Genomic DNA, 22,104 nt, shown 5'->3' with positions numbered 1-22,104 from the left:
GAGAGAGAATCATCCATAAGAGAGACATCATCGATTGGCTGCCTCCTGCACACCCCTACTGGGGATCAAGCCTGCAACCTGGACATATGCCCTTACCAAAAATCGAACCAGTGACTTCTTGGTTCATAGGTCAATGCTCAAACACCAAGCTACACTGGCCGGGCCAGGATCTTAATTTTAAATGGGTATAATAATAACAGTATTCATCCTCTTATATTTATAAGACAACCTCAAATATCAGAACATTTTATAAATGCTAATTACACTTAGATTCAGTTTGATTCTTTAAGCGTAACAAAAGGTGACACAGTAAATTTTTTTCAAAGATACAACTTCAGAAATTACCACATACCCAATTCTGAAACCAGATAAGCTGATCACTTATCTAGTAGCTGCCCACTTTACACAAAGTGTCTTATTTTTAGATCAAATATGTTACATGTTTTTCCTAGAGTAATTTACAGTTACATAACTTTAATAAAATGTCCTCTTTTTCCATTTAAATCCTTCCAGCAAGGCTATTGTTTAAAAGAAGCCATTTCTGAATATTGGCCCATCTGGTCTAATGGGGTTTTATTAATATGTAGACAGTGCTCTTAGCTGTCTGGACCTATGGAGCCAATATGAGCATGCTTTTCTGAATACTAATGATACTTTTATATGCCATCAAAGCCATGTAACAAATTGCTTCTTCAAGGAAAAAAAATAAAACATACACACACACACACAAAAAATGTACTCTTTCAAAACTGTATTTATTCTAAGCAGCTCACTTTATTTTGTACCTTATTTTCACCTTATCTATCCAGCTCACTTACTTCTCTCCAGGCATCCTCATACTGGTACTGGCAGTCTGCAGATGCTTTGTTCTGTTCCTGCAGCCTGGATAAACCCCCCTTCTCTCCCTTCTTCCTCTCCTACTTTCTAGGAAGCCACCACTGTCCCTGACGGGGTCCCCTCCCCATCTGTGTTAGCCTCTTTCTACAGCATCTCACAGTTATTACTACTGTACAACTTAAAACTGAGTATCGGAAATGTTTCCATTTCTCTCCCATCTAGACTAAGCCTCTTAAGAGCGGAGAACATGTCTTGTTCACCTCTGCGTACCCAGCATCTAGCCCAGGGTCTGACACATGCAGCAACTTGTCCAATAAGGGTCAAAATGTCCTACCCACTCGCCCACTGCTCCAATCGGCCTGGCGTGATAACAGAGCCTGCTATGACTGTGATTCCTGCTCCCTGAAACCACCCATCCCACCTCACCCAGCCAGAGGGGACTCTCCCTCTTCAGCAGAATCAAATCTATCCTCTGACAGCTACTCCTGAAGTTCTCAGGGTCCCCCCCACTCCCCGTCTTCCCAATGCCCACTCCACTTAGTAGTGTCAGTAACCTGCAACTTAGCATTTAGTTTCTTTGTCTGATATAATATGCTCATATCTCATCTCCCTAATTAAATTCTGACTTACGATAAAGTAGAACCTAACTCAATATAACCAGTAATTTTCTAAAAGATCACTATTTGTAAATCAATGTGCTACTTAACAATCTTAAAGCTCCCCAACCAAAGTGTTTCAACCCATTCTCAATGTATTTCCTATGTATTATAGAAGACTGAACTAGATAATCTCTATACAACCTTATGACCCCCAGGGATCGAACCTACCTGCACCTTTTGGTGTACAGGACAATGCTCCAACCAACTGAGCCACCCGGCCAGGGCTAGGCTGTAAGTAATTTTTATATCTTAAATCATTCTATTGCTAGGTATTGCCTCTGCTGTTACATGTATTAACTTACCCTGGCCTTTTTTGTATCTTGATGTTTTGTGGTTTGTTCTTTCGGTTTAATTCATTCCCATTCTTGAACCATTTGAATTTGAGAGAAGAATATTCGGAACTGGTCTCACACCGAAGCACTAGCTTGGAGCCTGCCACCGACTCCTGGCTTTTCATCTCTTTCAATCGAAGAGGCAACTCTGAAAAGAGAAAGAAAAAGAGTTTTGATCACCCGTAATCTTTCAAAGAGAAACTTCAATTTGGGGTGAGCCTGATCCCAGCCCCATTTCTAAAGGTTTTATTAATATGCCCAAACAAAATATACTCAGGGGAGAAAAAGACAACTTAGATTATAAAATTCTTTTAAAATGTTCTATATAGTTAATTCTCTGATACTATTAAAAATCCTGAACAGTGGTCATTTCAAAGGACCAAAATCTGAAGAATATGTAACTGGGTATGTTTGCATCCCAGATCACAACAGATCTTCATCCCAGTTCTGTGAACAGGTACAACAGGCATCACATCCATTTTTTAAGTAGGGAAGTTTAGTTTCAGAGACAGGTAAGTGACTAACTTCTCTATGTCTGCAACTTTCTGGAGAGTCAGAGGTAGATTATCCTATCGTCTCAGGAGGCCCAAAGAACAAACAACTCACAAATCTTCACAATGCTCCTTTCCTCAAGACAGAAATTCTTTGGTGACATCACTCTTTAACTGGACCTACAGTCGCTGTCCCATCAGACAATATATAACCATTCCAGATGACCACCATACTCACATAAAATTGTCATTTTGACTGGATTTAGTTCTAAATCTCAGCAGAGACTGGGAGTACTCAAATTGTGCATTAACTTGTAGAATACTTTACACTGAATGTCTTTATAGCATTCTTATTTTAAAGAAGACTGCTTAACAGAGTTTCTCTTCTCTACTGAGATACTTATGAACAAAGTGTTGTAATATCTGAGACTTGCTTCAATCTCAGATATGGTAGGTAATGGATAGGCATAAAAATGAAACAAATTTCCCAAGAAGTTGATTATTGTAGAAGTGAGGCAATAGGTACACATGGTGGTTTGTTATAAGATTCTATACAGCACTCCAACTTTTTTTTTTTTTTGTAATAAAACAGTTTAAAAATAAAAGAGTAAGGAATGGATCTTCCTCTCTACACAGAACTTCACTTAGTCAACATTACAGACATTGAGAGCTCAACAACTCTGTTCCCACTGAGTCTTAGAAAAGCTAACACAAACCCCCTTCTGCTCAAGTTCAAAAATTAAAAGCAAGACCCAGAAAGAAAAAAAAAAAATGCAGGCTAATGAGATTGTAACTCCCTAATCCAGTGCGCAATTATATTCACTGGGTATGGTGATCAAGACTCCAAGGACAGCAATCAGAGCCACCTCAGACATGAACAGGAAATGGAGTATTGTTCCTACTCAAGGTATGTTTGTTTTTCTACAACTCTGCCCTTACCAAGTTAAATCAAAAAAATGTCAGGAATGAGCACATGAAGGTTCCAATAAATTACAGGGAAAATTATTTGAACGCTGTAATTTCTCAGCAAAGCTCCTACAGTGGCCTGTACCCTCGTATTAATTCAGAGGCTGGGAGAGGAGGTGGAGAAGCAGCCACTCCATGTGGAGACACAGTGGCAAGTTTCAAAACTTAGCTCTTCCTAGGCCTTTGATACCTGACGATTTTGTCTGGAAGCTTGAAAACAAGATTTACTTTCCGAATAGATTTCATAGGAGTTTTCCTTTCAATATGTGGTTCATGCATCTCTGTTTTGGAGGTTTTTAAGAACAGACTAAATTCTCATCAATCTGCAATCATGTCTGTACATTCCTATAAACTCTTTAAGGTCATTTTCAGTTTTGTAGGTCTGGTGAAGGGTTCTAAAGAAACAAATTTGGGGGAACTAAATGACACCAAAGAAACTGGTTTACTTATGCTAAGAAAAAGAAATCACCTAATTATTTTATGTATAGAGTAAAAGAACTAGTTTAATTTTTTTTAAAAAACTAGAACACAACCAAAACTCTCAAGGTTTATTCCCTGTCCTATTCCATCAATGTGCTTATCAATATAGTTGAATACAAATCGACGAGTCTTGTTTCTTTAGTTTGAATAAGTAATGTTCATGCCATTTGCATCTCTTTTTCCTTCCTTTTTCTCCCCTCCCCTCCTGTCTTCATTTATTTATTTCTTATTTCCTTATGAAGAATCATGATTTCAATCATGAGGAAACAATCGGACAAATTCAAATTGAGGGATAGTCTACAAAAAAACTGGTCTAGACTTCAAAAATGTCAATGTCATAAATGACAAAAGAAGACTGTGAAATGATCTCTAGATTAAAGAGTTTCAAGAGACATGACAAATAAATGCAAGGTGTAGCTACTGATTGGATCTCGTTTTATGGAAAAAAAGTAATTATAAAAGACATTATTGGGACTATTGGGAGAATCTGAATTAAAGGTATTGTATCCAAATTACATTTCTCAAGTGTGATTACTGCGTTGTGGTTATAAAGCAGAATATCTTGTTCTTAGGCTGTATCTGCTGAAGTATTTAGGAGTGAAATGTCATGATGTATACAACTAAATTTCAAAGTGATCCAGCAAATAAGCTAATACAAAGAGAAAGAAAAAAAGGAGGAGTCTTGACTTCTCTTTTTATTTCTCTGCCTTTTACATCTGGTCTTTCTGCCATTGAATAAAAGGCTCAGGTTTACATTAAGTACTTTTAAAATCTTGATTAAGTCTTCAAGCATGAAGAAGATTCTTAGAAATATTCTGTATAATTTACAAATGTAGCTCATAAAACTATGTCTCCATTTAAAATCTGTGAGTGGTATGGCACTGAAATCCTCGCAGGTTCAACCTCATAACCATGACTTTGGTGATCCAATCTTACCAGGTCCTTTGATGGGAGGACAATAATCACTCATCTAGTAGGTCAATGTCTAACCTTTCTTTCCTTTTGGGTTCATGTGCAAAGACCAGTACATGCTCTGTCCTTAAGAGAGGGTCGGTGATGTAATGAGGCAGATATCTTCTTTGCTAAAATATCCACTCCTTAAGCTGACCCTAATGTATAACCATTTATTGATGTTCGGGGTTCAGGTACTGGTATACCTCTACTGATTAGCCGAGTTTCTCTCTCTTGCACATAGTTTCAAGTCTGTCAAAATGCAGAAGCTCCCAGCTTCTCTGACCTTGAATCCCTAGAAGTCCACTTGTAATAATGCCCCTGCCATGTCCTTCAGGGGAAACCAAGGACATCAGCTTTTCAGAGAACAGTTATTTTAAGGAGCTAACTCAAGATCTTCCATGGCATAAATGCAGACACAAATCTGTGCACCACCAATAGAGCCACGCAGCCCCATGCTTAGCCCGTGGGTGATCTGCTGTCAGTGGAACCTTCTAGAGATGCATCACACAAGGTTCCTTACACATTCTTGGTCGAGCCCAAATTCAAGGATGCTAGAGACTTGGCAATAACATGCATTCTTCTGTTTTCTCTCATATCCACTGATGGAATACCCCTTAAATAGTTCATAGATTCTTGACAAAAATGCAAGCCATTACTGAGCATATATGGTTTGTATGGTTTTCTTTTCATCTATCCATAATGAGACAATTTTCAATACAGTATATTTTCTTTCATTAGATTATAAAATTACTAAATATATATGTGTTTCTCATATATATAATTTACTCACATGAAACAATCTCATTTATTTCATAAAAATATTTTTATTCTACCAAGTACTTTCTAATACTCAGTTATAACTTTAGAAGGCCACAGTAGTTATTAAAACTTGGGATCATTTTTTTAACTGAGTACTTGGATTTTAAAACTTCTAAATTATCACTTGCCTTTCAATTGTCACCTAAGAATAAATGGTCTGTTAATTAAAAATTGGTTGGAAGCAAACACAATGCGAAGTTAATGCTCAAATGCAGTAAGTGTTCTGAGAATCTCTGGCATGATTTCATTGGATTTGGTCTACCACAGTTCATAATTTTGCTTTCTCTGTGTTTCTGGAGAGATAGTAGCTCCACACCCTGAAATAATTTAATGCAATAGCAAGTTATATGCACTCTTTGTCTAAATCTATTTCAAACTTGCTTGACGTTAATATGAACGTATCCACACTCTTAGAAATGCATCAACAGAGGCAGACAGTAAAGTGCAAAGAAAGGCAGCCTTTTAAAATAGAAACTCAAAAGCCCTAAGAGCAATGCCACATGCTCTATGGGCACTTCTTTTTATAAGCTGTGTCTTACAGGCTCTAAAAGATGACAAACATACTCTTCTGACTCTAACTCAATGCAAGTTGGTATACTAGGTAGACTTAACAAGGCTGTTTTTGCACTTCTATCTTTCTTATTTGATACTAGAGGCCTGGTGCACGGAATTTGTGCACTTGGAGCGGGGGTCCCTCAGCACGGCCTGTGCCCTCTCACAGTCCAGGAGCCTTTGGGGGATGTCCAACTGCTGCTGCGTTCACCAGCCATGAGCCCGGCTTCTGGCTGAGTGGCGTTCCCCCTGTGGGAGCACACTGACCATCAGGGGGCAGCTCCTGCGTTGAGCGTCTGCCTCCTGGTAGTCAGTGCACATCATAGCGGCCAGTAGTTCCACCATTTGGTTGATTTGCATATTAGCCTTCTTTATATAGGATGTCACACAACATAGAAAAAATCATGGGAGAGCCCTGGATGGTGTGGCTCAGTTGGTTGAGAGTTCTCCCATGCACCAAGAGGTCACTGGTTCCATTCCTAGTCAGGGCACATGCCCAGGTTGCTAGATCGATCCCCAGTAGGGACGGTGCAGGAGGCAGCTGATCAATGGTTCTCTCTTATCGATGTCTCTTTCTCTCTCTCTCTCTCTCTCTCTCTCTCTCTCTCTCTCTCCCCCTCTCCCTTCTTTTCTCTCTCTAAGATCAATTTTTAAAAAAACAACAACATTAAAAATAATAAAAACTATAGGAAAAAATGGATCATGGCAGTAATGCAAAAAAATATTTATTTTAAATTCTGACCACACAAAAATGTAAGACAATATGTTCATTTGTTCCAATAATTTAATGGGTGAATAAATATTTGTCATAGAAGTGAAATACATTTGTAAAAAGAACCATTCATCTAAGCCATCCTCCTGTTTTAATCACTCACTGTGCACTTGCTTTTGAAATATATTCAAATATTGTACTGTAATGTTAAGAGCAGGAAACAAATTTTCACATGTGTATGCTGCCGAGATAGGCTGATAGCATGTGACACGAGATAAGTCATGGTCTCTGATCTTTAAAGGGCCTGACAATGCAAAGTTAGCTCATATCATTACTCTCCGTGCTTGACTGAGCAGCTAATCTGAAGGGCCTCAACACGCTGAACAAATTAAACAGGAAACCTGCAAAATATTATCAAATAACAGTGAGCTTTCAGCTGTGATCCCAGTAAAGTCTTCCTGGCATAAAGCCTTTTAAAAGCCTGACATCACACACGTGCGGATCTCCTGGGGAAAATTGGTGACTGACAATTATGTTAGTTAATGAAAGCCACACGGATATCATTCATCAGTGGTCTAGACAGAAAGATGTCCCTTTTTTATAGTCCTGTTAGAGGTAAATAAATTACTGAGCAAAGTCTCTAAAATTCCTTCACTGATCCTATTCCTCCCTCGCTGCTCTATCTTATTGAGAAGATTATGGTCACGCATAGTATGGATAAAGTTTATGCTTTGCCATCTGTCTTCTCTTCTGAACTGTACTCACAATTTGACTATAAAAGGGAAAATTTATCTTATCAGATTAAAATCTGTAAATATAGCTATGTAAAAGGCAGAAAGCCCAGTGGCAATGTTATTTGAGAATACATCTAGCTTTAAAACCACTGCTGCTGATGCGGTGAGTGATCTTATGCTACACTCACAACCATCCAACAAGGTCCCCCTATGTTGCCACGTGGTGACATGGTGCTCAAACAGTCCCATGCTCCAGCTGAGTCCTGAGACCATTCCTCACCCTGGTTACCTAGAGTCCCCATGAGCGAGGATGGGACTGCTATTTGTCCCTGTGTGCTCAACAAGGACATGTGGGGAATGTGGGAAAACATGTGGGTGCCTTCATCTGAAAGAAAGTTACTCTGAGTTACTATAAAATTTAGGGTGTTATAAAACATCCTCAAGCTGACTCCATATCATTGGCAGCAAACTAAGCCCAACCAGTAAAAACACTGGGACTATGCTTCAGAGTATGGTTAAGACAGCTGGACTCCAGAAATATCATTTTAGTAGTTCCATGTCCAACTCCCTAGGATGTGTATCAGTATTAGTGCATACTGCTAACCAATCCCTTTAGGGCCAAACTGGATAATCATCAGAATATATATATGGAACATGACATTATAAAACATACAACAATAAAATGGGGAGCAATATTTCAGCATTTTACTTTTAATATTCACAATGTTTGTGCCTCCCCAGCCAAAACTGGCTTCTTGGTAGTGTTTACTTGATTTTCCCAAACATTTCAGTTTCCATTGGTGGGGATTTTTACACTTGGACGTGCTCAAAGTTCCACTTCTCAAAGGGAGCTGCTACAAGTTGACTGAAACAGTATGATTCTTTTAACTGCTCTGCTTGAGGGTATGGGCCACAGACAGCCCTGATAACAATTGTGCTTAAAACTATGCTTATTCTAAGGCCATACATAGAAAATGCCTAATCATATTCTACATATACGTATATGCCATACCCAACATGCTGCAGTGAAAAAGCACATGTGCACAAAGAGGACTTTATCCAAATCAAAGGAAGGATAAGAGCAGTTGGTGGTGGTGGTGGGTGTGTCCATTTTGATTGTCACTATATTCAAATATCCAAATATCAAAATTATTAGATAGAAGATAGATAGAAGAGACCCAAGTCTAAAAATCACTCCAGAGGCCACACTTAGCTTCTCAAAGACTTTTCTTTGAGATAGAGGGCCCTGGGACACTATTGTTTGTTTTTATGCATGCCATTGGGTTAGGGCTCATACATTCTTCCATATGACGCTATGGCAGTGTAAATCTAACTGGAAATCGTCAAATAAATAGCACTGTCTTTGCTTTGAAATTTTTATGTTCCCTATATTCCTCTAATCTAGCCTTACCTGTTAGAGTGTTTTCTACTTGAACCCCACTTAGCCCGGCCTCCAGCCATTGCAATCATTTCCTTCCTGTCTGATTTAGTGCACTTTATCTCAGTTTCCCCACAGAGGCCAGGCTGTTCTTCCATTTTGGCAAGAGGCTCACACACATAATCTGCTCTGCCTTCCAATCAAAGTTGATCGTCTTCATTGATTGACCCAGACTACCAAGGTCTAAATCTTTTCCCTTAACTATTACGTGTACTCTTTCATTTATGTGAAATATATCAAAAAATGTACAGTCTGGGTCAAATTCCATTTTCCTTGAGACAGTTCTTATATGTATTTCATGTAAGGTGGATAATTATTACTTCCATTTTATGGGTGAGGAGGGTTACACAGAACTTGCTCGAGGTCACAAGGTTAACAAGCTTTAGGCCAGGATTTACCCCGGGACTTCTCTCTACAATGAGTGCCTCTGGGCAGCGTGAGGTGAAGGTGGGAACAAGACAGGGAGGACAGTATACTAAAATCCAGGAAAGATTATTCCATTTCATAGCCACTGTGATCATTTTGTTGTTTCTTATAATGTGCTATATAAAACCAGATCACTCCTCCACATAAGTCTGTGAGAGATTTACAATACTGTGAAGTTCTGCAAGGGAACATTGTGCGGATTTATTAGGTAAGAGAAATTTTCAGCCTGAAAATTGATATCATGTTTGTTGAAATTAGAAATCCTCATCTTCTACACAGTTCTGGTGTTCTTTGCCCACTATTTCATAAATTGACCACTAAAGATAAAATTATAAAACTACTATAATAGAGTTCCCAAGGCCTCTAGGAGATCAAGTTACGATGAGGTCCTCTTCCTCAGCACATTCAACAATAAACTCCTTCAGAATAATAATATCTAAAACTTGTTGAGGACCTACTTTATGCCAGAGACTGTTCTAAGAATTTTATGTTCATTAAACTCAAGTTGTGTTTTTTTTTAACAATTCCAGGGATATGGATTACTATCATTATTCCCAATTTGCAGATGATGAAACAGAAACAGAGATGAGAGAGAATCATTGATAGGCTGTCTCCTGCATGTCCCCTTACTGGGGATTGAGCCCTGCAACCAGTGCCTGTACTGAGTAGAACTCGAACCCTGACCTCCTGGTTCAGGGGTTGATGCTCAACCACTGAGCCACACTGGCTAGGCAAGAGCTCCTGTCTTTACTATGAAGCAGTAAGCTCAATTCTTTGCCATGTTGGACATATTTATAGTTCAAAAGTAAGATTTAATCTATTTATATATCAATAGGGAGCATATTTTCCTGATAAAACATGGGCACACGACATAACAGATCATTTCTACACATATTCCAAGTGCAAAAAACAGTCTGGGAGAGAAAGTAGGTATGAAAATTACTGAATTTTCTAAGCTACTTTGATGATTTATGGGGCAATAAAACAAGACAGAATACCTGAAATCGGTATTAGAAAAAAAAAAGTTTTTTAAATGTGTGGTGGTCTGTTATCTGCCAAATGGCACAAGGATGAACCACACCATATCTCACTCATGTGTTCACTGAAACGCGATAGCCTCCGCTGAGGGTCGAGGGGTACAGCAACCAGAGGGTCTTAATAGATTAACATTGTTCTTTCAAGGAATAAAGGCAACAGTCCGTGACAATGGCTGCTGGATAAATCACAGAGCAGCTGTCAGCAGATTTCAGGTGAGTGTTCAACAGGCCTGTCCAATTAATGCTGTCACCATAGCTGCCCCCAATTATCAGAACATCTCATTCATGGACATAAAGAAGATGTTCCGTAAGCTTCATTTAAGGTCAACAATACCCAGAATTAAAATGGATCCATTACAGTTTGACCTAACTGATAATGTTGCAAATTTCATTTGACATAAAAGTATATAAAACTGGTCTTTTCTGCTGTCAAAAATCAGGGTGTTTTTTAATTTGTTATATATACCTGCCATTTTCACTGCCAATATGTCACTCAAATAGAGAAATGGAGAAATATCTACTTACTAAAAATTTGATACTATAATTATTTATTTTCTTATTGCAATGGGGTTTTTCCCTTGTGATGTGCTATTGCTTAAGTAAATTTAACACATTAGCATGACCTTGATGTGATAGTATCTGTCTTCATACCCATTATTTCTTTGTTCAAATTGAATTGCACTTATTTAATTAATAGATGTCACTAAAGTTCTCTTTTTTCATTTGAAAGAAGGACTTTATTTAGATGTTGTGAACTGGATAAAATACCCAGGTAAGGTAAGTCAGCACCTGGCTATTATTACTTTTAAACAACCACAGCTACATAAAAACTTTTAAGCATTGCACATAAATGAACAAAACCCCTGAATCAGCTACCAAGTTTAGCTCTATGAGCTAAACTCCGTTTTTTTACGGAGCCATTTAAATTTTTTTTTTCCTTCTATGAAGGAAGAACGGAAAATGTTATCAGAACTAACCATTAAAAAAACCTGTCCTTTCAGGCCCTGTAAAATCTGTCTCTTTGTTACTACTTAGACAGGACAACTTTCCCATTCCATAGTTTTCTGCTTTTTCTTTTTTATTCCCAGCTAATTTACTAAACCGAATGACACCTAAAAAGGCACATGCCCGGATTGAAGGAGGCTGCTCCGCTCTCTGAGGGCTACCAGGTCAGTTAAACTGCTCTCTGCTCTGTTTACTACAGTTTTAAATAACCACCCTTGCAGCCCTTCTTAGTAAGCAGGGTCCAAGTTTGATTTCCTAAGGCTTTTCAAAGCTTGTGTAGCTCTTTAGATTTTTATGCAGGTCGGTCTACAGACCGCCTAACAATGAATCCTTATCATTTTACTTCTACCCCAAAGGAAAGACCAAGGAAGACAAGTGTTTTATCTTAAGGTTCCCAGGGTCATGAATTTGTTAAAGAGGTGGGAAGTGACCAGAGTCAAATGAAACAGATGGTTCATAGTGAGAAGATCTATGCTCCATCACTGCTCATCTAAAGCAATCTAGTTTGGTGACCTGACAGAGCTACAGGGCTAGGATGCTTGCCTGGACAGTCTTCCTAAGTTAAACTGTACCATTAGAGCCAAAGGGGTCTAGTTTCAGACATCACACACAAACAAGTCACCGCAAGCTTTGGAATTCATAGTTCCCCTTATTTTACATAAAAATACATTTATTACAGCATGTTTTGTAAGTGAAAGTGAGCTGCTTCTTATACATTCTGAGATAATCCATTGGTTCCTAACTTGCAATAAAGTTTTCTCAGCACAAAGATTCACAAACACTACACAAAAGAAACCTAAATGAAGCTTAGCTAGCGTGTCAATATGTCACTTTCATTTCCTCCAGGGAGACACTGCCCTGCCGCTAGCAATCTCTTGGTTTTGTTTGTTTTTATTTAGAAAGAAGTTTAATTAGATTCTTGGTTAACCGTTTCTAGTTCAGGAACTGAAATGAGTAAACTCTACACACAACGTCCTGCATTTCTGCCTCTAGCTTTGATAGTCTCTATTAACAATAAGAATGGGAAGTCAGCAAACTTGGTGTCTAAGTGGAGCTAGGGAGTCACATAATTACTCTGAACCCCCATAATCTTGTGGGTAAAAGGAAGGGGGTAGCCTCTGCCTTGCCAATTTCACACAGTTGTGAAAATCTAATTTAAAAATGGTAACGAAAACATTTTACAACTTTAAAAAAATCAGTTATCATTATTACTTTAGCTGATTTGATAGCAGTTTTCTATAAATCATCTGAAATATCAGAAAAAAATTAGATCATATAAATCCAAATGACACAAAATTACATAATAAACACCTGCATATAGTGTTGGCTCATTACTCAAGATTAAAAAAAAAAAAAAAAGGCATCTGGAGAGCTGGCCAGTTTGCTCAGTGGTTAGAGTGTCAGTCCTCAGACTGAAGGGTTACAGATTGGATTCCAGTCAAGGACATTTACTTTGGTTGCAGGCTCAATCCCTGGCCCCCATGGGCACTGGAGCAGGAGGCAACCAATCAATGTGTCTCTCTCACATGGATGCTCCTCTCTTTCCCTCTCCCTTTCTCTCTCTCTCTCTCTCTCTCTCTCTCTCTCTCTCTCTCTCTCTCTCTCTCTCTCTCCCTCTCTAGCTCTCTCTCTCCCTTCCCTTCCACTCTTTCTAAAAATCAATGGAAAAAATATCCTCACTCCTCGGGTGAAGATTAAAAAAAATTTTTTTTAAAGCAGCTGGAAACTATCAAGAAGGGTCACTAAACTGTTCAAAGGGAAGGGCTGCCAGTGTCAAAAAATAGACTAAACATTATAGAATCCTAAAAACTGATACCAGAAAAGCCAAGAAGGCAAAGCAATGGGTAAAAAAAAATAAAAAATTAGATTCATAGAATACTATAGTGTGTGGAAAACCGTCAAAGCATGCAGCAAGTAATTTTAGAATTAAAAAGGAAGTTAAGTTTTGCGAAAGAAGAAGTATAATTTGGAAAATGCTTAATCTGGGAGGCTGTATAAGAAAAGGCTCAGGAGGCAGCATTTGGGAGGAAACGGTGGGCTTTGGAGTCAGGCAGGCCCAGCTTCCAGCTCCAGCTTGACTCAATCTTTTATCCTACGTGAGCCTCAGCCCGGCATCTGCAAGGTGAGTACCTTCTACAGGACAGAGAGAGAGGGTCAAGGTACTCTATCATCACTTTGAACAGACACTGTCAAGCACAAATAAACACAACATCAATAACAGCTTTTAAAAAAATGGAGATTCATAAGGAATGAAGAACATTCATGGGTGGAACTGAGCATGTTATTCAAGAAAGCTAAAACACAGCGAGCTCCTGGTTAGATGAAGGAAGCCCCCTTAGAGAATGCAACTCTCACCATCCGTGACCTCCACGGGGCCAACTCCAATGGCATTTCTTTTACTGTTTACGAAGTACTTGCATACATGACCACCTTTCAGCACTAAAAGGTGTACTCAAGATGGTGAATCTGCCTAAGGTCTGATGTTTCAGGTGATAAGATTGTACCAATGATAAGTTTTAGGTTTGATCATTATACCAAGAAAATGGCAGCTAAATAAAGGGCATATGGGAATTCAGCCCTATCTTTGCAACTCCTCTACAAGACTAAATTATCTCCCCTCCAATATACTCAAGATGAATAGCCCAATTTATACATTTTTTGAATAGTAAGTTAAGTGTCCCTTTTCTGTGTTCCCATAAAATCATTACTATTCCATTTGATTGAATGCATTTTATCTTTAAAGTTGTTTGTTTCACCATAGTGACAGAAGATTCCTTTAAGGGGCTTTTTTCTTCTATTTCATATTTTACCCTAGTAACTAGCACAAAACTCAATAGTATTTTCTGAATAAATAAAGGAATAAAGTCAACTGTGATTCAAATACTCCTTATCAAGTGATCCAATAGTTTTTCCCTAATACACAAGATTTAAATGAAAAACATATTGACTTTCTCAGAGTTATCACTACCTTTCTTACTCATATAATATTAACCTATTACATGATCTTTTCTTTGCCAGACACACTAAAATATTCTACATTGAAAAACACCTTGTTCGGAATCCAACTAATTTCCAGATTCTGCTTCATTCATAGAAATAACCAGCTTTATTCTCTTAGCTAGTTCTTGATTTCCATTCTTCCTACAAATACTATTGTGTCTATTAAATAAATACCACTGTTTTAAGTATTTGTAATACAGACATGAATTAAAAAAAATAAGATTCCCTGCTCTCCTGGAGCTTACATCCTGGTGAAGCAGAAGTAGAAGAAGGATCTATTAATTGATTAAACTATACTATGATTTGTGAAATGAATTCTTTATTTTTACAATCTGAAAACATTAAAACTGTTGAGGCAGCTATGCAGCCTTTCTACTTAGTCAGGCAACACCACCTTCTTTTCTATTTAAATTGAGACGCTAAGAATCGATAAGTATATCTATATATAACCAACCAATATTAATCAGTTAAACATTGCTCAATTGGTAAAGAGGCATTTTTAAAAGCTCTTATTCATGGTAACACATTATTTTTTCTTATTAAAAACAACTAGCTATTAGTTAGCTTTCTCTGCATAAATTATATTCTTAATATTTCACTATGCTATGTTACACTTTTACCACTTTGGAAGTAGATATAAGTAGTGAAGTACAGTGGTTAAAAGCCTGAGTCAGACATGCCTAAATTCAAATCATATTCTGCCATATATTAGTGATGCAACTTGGGGCAAATTATAAAAATTCTCTAGGTCTTGGTTTCCTGAAATATAAAATGAGATTATAATACAACCTACCTAGGTTATAATAGAACCTCATAGGGCCGTTAAAAGAAGTAAACAAGATTGTGCCTTTAAAGCACAAAGCAGCCCTGACCAGTTTGGATCAGTGGATAGAGCGTTGGCCTGCAGACTCAAGGGTCTCAGGTTTGATCCCGGTCAAGGGCATGTACCTTGGTTGCGGGCACATCCCCAGTAAGGGGTGAGCAGGAGGCAGCTGATCGATGTTTCTCTCTCATCGATGTTTCTAACTATCCCTCTCCCTTCCTCTCTGTAAAAAATAATAATATATATATATATATATATATATATATATATATATATATATATATAAAATAAAGCACTAAGCAGTCAGTGTGTCATATTGCAAGCACACAATAAATGTTGGTAGCTATACTTGCTATTTCATAATTTAAGTGCTTGGTAACTTTGAGCAATTTATAAAACATTCTAAGTTTCAAAAGTGACTGCCCACTTACAGCTGACACCAGTGAGAGCACATTCATTCCTGTTGTGGTAGAACAATGACTAACTCCCAAAGGTATCTAAATCCTCATCTCTAGAATCTATGGATGTGTTGCCTCACGTTCAAAAAGGACTTTGTAAATGGGATTAAGGTAAGGACCTTGAAATAGGGAGATTATGCTGTATTATCGGCTATACCCAATCTAATCATGTTAATCCTTAAAGGTAGACAATATTTTCTTGGTATAGTCAGTCAAAGAAGAATGGCCAGAGATGTAATGTTGCTGGCTTTGAAGTCAGCGGAAGGGGGCCCTGAGCCAAGGAATGTGGGCAGTCTCCAAAATCTGGAAGAGCCAAGAAAATGGATTCCCTCATAGAGCCTCCACAAGGAAACACAGTCCTGCCAACACTATGATTTTAGCCTAGTGAGACCCGTCTAGAATTCTAACATATAGAACTCTAAGATAATAAATGTGTGTTGATTTAAGCCTCTAAGTTCATGGTAATTAGTTACAGCAGAAATAGAAAACTAATACAATTCCCAAAGAGAAATCAATTGTGCTGATTTTCTGATATTAAGAACTGTGAAACTCTATCTCATGAAATGGTTTATAGGACCATAGTGTATAAAAATAGATAAGCCAGAGTGAAGAGAACCATAAGCTATATATCACTTCACCCTTCATATCCTCCTTTTTCAGAGTCAAGAGAGACCCCCACACCGAAGGAATCATAGACCCCAAGGAACAGAGGTTGGAGTTCAGGAACTAAAGTTCAACCCCAGAGACTGAGCCCAACCAGCTCTGACCCAGTCAACCATTCTCTCTCTCTAGCCTCAATTTCCTGTTCATAAATTGAAGAGGTTGGGTCATCTTTCAGTGCTGTTAAGCTCCAAAGTGAGTCAGGGAGATCTTTCCTTCTCCTTTTTGTACACCGTGTTTCGGGGATTTATGAGCAGAGAGTCACCAATCTAATTTTTATATTTAAACATGATTTATGAATACTAACATCCCAATGGCAACAGTATACAAAAGAGGGAAGAAAGGACTCTTACAAAATTTTCCAAGACCTTCAAGACCCAAACCTAAATATTGGTAGAAATTTGCTGAAATGTGACAGTTAAGGTAGTAAAATGAAATAAATGATTTTGCTAGTGACTTGGCTATTTAAGCAGCAGTAATTTTTCTTGATTTTTGGAAAATATAATCCTCAAAAGAAGACTTTACAGGTTAACATTACATTCACTTCTGGGTCGATGTCTGATAAAACACTTCACCTGGGAATCCTACATCTTTGTTCTGTGACCCAGTTTCTGTTTCTAAAGAAAGCTATTGCTTTTTTTCTTTTTCTTTTCTTTTTTTAACCCACATACGAATGAAATCATATGGTTCTTGTCCTTTTCCATCTAACTTATTTTGCTTAGCATGATACTCTTAAGATGCATGTTGTTGCAAAGCAAACAAAACACATACACAAAGACAACAGCAGAGTGGTTACCAGAGAGGAAAGGGGAGAGGGGGAGGATGAAGAGGGTAAAGGGGGGGTCAAATATATGGTGATGGAGGGAGACTAGACTTTGGGTGGTAAGCTCATAGATGATGTATTCTAAAATTGTACACTTGAAACTTATATAATGTTATTAACCAATGTTATACCCCAATAAATTTAATTTTTTAAAAAGGAAAGCTATTTCTTGCAAAACTTTGGTATACCTCCAATATCTTACATAACACAAGGGAAAATTGTGATATGAGACCAAAGCATGCAATGAATCAGTTGAACAATGATTTACCTATAAAGGAGGAAAAAAACAGCTGAAATAAGTTACAAGCTATAGAAATACGACACTTAAGAACCTAGCCTAGATCAAGTTCAGAGACAGGTAATGAAGGCCATTCCTAAACAACTGTAGTGTCACCACTTCCTGAAAAAATTCCATCTGCAATGCTATGGACCTCTTTGATTTAACCATTAGACAGTAACTGTAAGAACTCCAATGTAAAAATTTTTTTTAAAGATGAAAAATAAACAAAAGAATTTTACCATTATAGTGATGAAAAAGAAGCAACATTTCTATAGTGGTTCAGCAACAGCGCGTGCCAATGTAATAAGTAGGTCCTAAGAAGGGGCATGATATCAACACATTAATGATTTGGATCACTAAGGAAGAAGCTTTCTTCTGATTAAAGAGATAGCACTAATAATACACGAAGATCTTATGAAAAAAAGCTAATATTCTACAGATGTGCATAGTAAGTAGTGGCTGGTTTAGTGGCTTCAAGAATACTTACATTTTCCACTATGTTAAGCCATTTGGAGAAGCTGTGGAACAGATGAAACAGCTGCAAAGCTACTTCCCTATTTTTATAAGTAGTGCTATAATGATGGCATGTACTAGGCTTTTAAAAAAAATCAATAAAGAAGTGAATACTGATCTCTTTTAGAAAAGTCTCAAGGTTTAAGGGTATAGAGCAGGCGTCCTCAAACTACGGCCCACGGGCCCCATGCGGGTGTTTTTGCCGTTTTGTTTTTTTACTTCAAAATAAGATATGTGCAGTGTGCATAGGAATTTGTTCATAGTTTTTTTTTAAACTATAGTCCGGCCCTCCAACGGTTTGAGGGACAGTGAACTGGCCCCCTGTTTAGAAAGTTTGAGGACCCCTGGTATAGAGTCAACTAAATCGTTAAGAACAAATATTATTGGAGCTGTAACTGTGCTGTAGTTTCTTATCAAGATCATTATTATTCTTGTTGGTGCTCCAGTTACAAGTCCCATAAGTTTGGAGTACTCTTCACCCAGCCCTACTTTTCCCAGAAACCCCATTATTTTTAGTGTGTGATTCTGCAAAATGAAATGTTTTTTCCAGGAATTCCAACATAGACATACAGCAGAAATATCTGTAACTAGGACAGGGATCTGCCCATGGTCCTGCAAACCCCCTCTCCCAGGACAGGGGTTATCTTGTGTATGTGTATCAGTCACCTGGGCATGTTTACCAAAAAGAATATAAAATATTCATAGGCCCCATCAAAATTCTGATTCACTAGAGTCTTAGAAAAGCCTAATAATGTGCTCTTTCAAAAAGCATCCCAGATGGTTCTGATAAAGATAAGTTGGTCTTGGGCACAACATTTTCAGAAATACTGCAATGCTGGGGAGGGGGAAGGGTGCAGTTCTTTTCAAAAGCTGCTCAGCATTTACCAAAGAGTTACTGGCCACTCCATTAAGTCTTTCCAGTAAAGACATTTTTTGAATGCTTAAAGTTTATTGTCCAGGGTAAACTACAGAGAATAAGATTTAATTTCTCTTCTGGAGAAATTCAGAATCTTACAGAAAGAGACAAATGTAATTTACATTCTTATGTGAAGTGCTTTAATAGGTGTCACCTGCTTAGGAATCTCCAAGACTTGAATTTTAACCCTTCATATGCAAAATAATAGTTAACAAAGAGTCAGTGCTGAGTTTATCAGGTTTTTTAAAATAAAAGTGGAAAAAAAGGAAAGAGAATCAAATATTCAAATAAATTTCTCCTGAACTATATACCTGAATGCATCTTCAAGTGCTACAGGAGGTAAACTATTCTTTATAGACAGGCACAGAAATTCTATAATATTTTTTAAAACTGATTTAAAGTATGTTTTGTTAATCGGGAACACATTTATTTAGGATAGTTCATAATGAGGTTGCTTAAAAATACTTTTTCTCTAATATTTAAAACTTTGTAAGAGAAAGAAGCAAACAACTTTAAATTTGTGCTTTCTTTAAGATGAGTATATGCCTGCCCTCAAATTTGAATGAGTACATCTAGAAAGGGTATAAGAAGTTCTCATCCCCAGATCCTAGTTTAACCCTCAGTAGAACACCCAAGCCCTACCTTAGTGTCACCATTCAATCTTTACCAGAATTCTACCTCTAAATCTTCTCACTTTCTACTTCTCTCCTAGGCAAACATGAGCATTAATACTTATGTGGAAATTAGTATCTCCAGCCTAGAACTCTCCTTTGAGATCTAGATCTCTGTTAGTATCACTCCTTTCAAAAAAATGGCAGAAGTATCCATTCAGATGAGCAAATCTGAAACTTTATTTTCCCATCTACTCATGGCCTATATCCAGTCCACTACAAAATGCAGTCAATTTTACCAGCACTCTGCCTCTACCCCCATCACCAACTGTTCCTGGAAGGGAGATTTTGAAGTCAACCACTTAAAATAAGGAATACCCAGTGATCTATTCAACAACTGAGTTTGACATCTCTTAGAACTATGTTTTCAGTAAATTTTTCAAAGGCCTATTAAGGCCAGATGAAAAACCTATGAGAACACAGATTACTAGGAAAAAGCCAGAACTAGCTAGAGAACATACTCAATGCCAGTTAAGGAAAATTAGAATAAGGATTGTTTTAGCAAACAGCAAGGATATATTTTTTATGGCAGAATATTGAGATGACAATAACTCTTCAAGGGATATTATAGAGCAGACACAGGCAAAATCTGACCCTCAGGTCAAATCCTGCCCACCATCTGTTTTTATAAATAAAGTTTTATTGGAACACAGTCACATTCATTTTTCCATAAATTGTCTATGCTAATGGGTTGTTGTTTTTTGCTAGACTAGAGAGTTGGCTCTTTACAGAGTAGTATACAGAGTGAAATGTCCAAAATATTATATGTGAATGTGAAAGGAACTGGCTCCTCATCCAGATAAGCAGAGGGGGCTAAGAATATATTTAGGATAAATGCTGACATTCCCTAGTATGGACAAAAAATTGCTTGCCAGTACAGACTGGATATACTGATTAGAAAGGGGTAGTGGGGAAATCAACCTCAAAGTAAGAAAATAAATGTTATGAATGTGCAAAATAATACTTCATTTGATATATTATTTATGTAGTGTGTATAAGTTTATTTGATGACTTGCTACCTAGAGAAACAAAGACTTGATTCATCCAAATCCTGACTGACTGATAGAAATCCCTGGATGAGCACAGTTATCAGAGAGAAAACAAAGAATGTGGAATATAAAATTAGAGACATAATGATGAAATGTCTCACCCATCGGAATCTGAACAACTGTATCTACCCAACAGAGGAAAATTCTGATACTACTCCATCAGTGATTTATAAAACCTATTGTGTTTGTATTTGAGAGGTTATAGCATTATGCCTCTAATGGCTGTCAATGATTTTCAACTATATTCAAGATGATGGAGATAAGGTATAAAGGCAACTTAGAATAATACATTGAAGTTAAGTAGGAACTATTCTAGGATTTAACTATGACAATGGACTATTATTTTACAGAATGTAAATGTTTGTCTTAACGAATCAAATCTGGACAGTAACAATATTAAGAGACTCTTTAAGCCACCTCTTACAGACTTAATTCTGTACCTTGCTTACGCTGTTATACATGGCATTTTGTCCAATTTGTTCTGAAAGGCTCTAAGGTAATTTACATTGTTTACAAAATTATGCTGAGTTTTTGTAAATTGGTTATCAGGGGGAAAAGTGACTTCAAAACCAAAAATTGGGAAGTTGGGAAAAATAGATTTTAACAAGTCTTGGGAGTATGTCAGATGTTGTGAATATTTCTAAAGTGTGTTGCAATTATTTCTTTGAAACAGAGAAATGAGGATTATAGAAGGGGATTGGGATGAAATACTTTGGGTAAGAAGTCAGAAGACAGACACATTTTTAAATACAGGCAACATAAGAATATAGAAAAGATAGAGGAGAAAAATGAAAATAAAAGGAAAAAGGGATAGCAATGAACTACAAATAAAAATTACTTGGGTTTTGGACTCAGATAGCTCAGAGACTGAATTCCAGTTCAGTATCCATTTTAATGGCCATGTGCATATTGGTAGTTTAAAAAATACACTTATATGTGCATATACACAATTCTTTACTGTGAGTTGTATTACCATGGAATTTATTTATACCTATTCCTTTTATGGAACACTCTTGGTTTGTGTGAAGGAAAGAGAATCTAAGACTTGTATGTGAAAACTGAACTGAGAAGGTAGGGAGACACTGAAGCAGGACCCAAGCAGGAAGAAGACTCAAGTCAAAACCTTGACAATAATACCTGAAAGCCAACACCTCCTCCGTCACGCTGTAAAATAATGATGGCAATGACTACTTAAACATAGAGCCAGACCTTAAGTGAGGGGTGGTGCTGAAATTTCCTTATATGCACATTATTTACAACAGAGAAAAATTCATTTACAGACATCTGAAATTGCAAAGGAACCAAGATCCTAAAGTATTTCTATTGAGTAAGACATGCCAACTAGTAATTAATAATAGAGCCCCGCATCCATTATTATTAGTTTCAAATGTTGATGTCATTGCTGTATCTTTAAATAGTAGCAATGTCTTTATTGTTTTCTTTTATTATCTAGAAATATATCCTATATA

At 37.3% G+C, this 22,104-nt stretch overlaps 1 protein-coding gene across 6 annotated transcripts in view; it reads right to left on the bottom strand.

The window, feature by feature from the left end:
• The window catches only part of NRG1 (neuregulin 1), a gene marked incomplete at both ends in the record, with an annotated part of 981,791 nt that overhangs the window by 157,105 nt on the left and 802,582 nt on the right, over positions 1 to 22,104 (bottom strand). For all 6 annotated transcript variants that reach the window (XM_079779295.1, XM_079779291.1, XM_079779290.1 and 3 more), the window contains one exon: positions 1,799 to 1,976. In XM_079779295.1, coding sequence (XP_079635421.1) covers positions 1,799 to 1,976 — 178 coding nt within the window. The remainder of the gene's footprint in view (positions 1 to 1,798; positions 1,977 to 22,104) is intronic.

Source organism: Cnephaeus nilssonii (assembly GCF_951640355.1).
Source record: "Cnephaeus nilssonii genome assembly, chromosome: 8".
Classification (NCBI taxonomy): domain Eukaryota; kingdom Metazoa; phylum Chordata; class Mammalia; order Chiroptera; family Vespertilionidae; genus Cnephaeus; species Cnephaeus nilssonii.
Note: the sequence above shows the minus strand (reverse complement) of the source record. Positions and strands in the feature narration are given on the sequence as shown.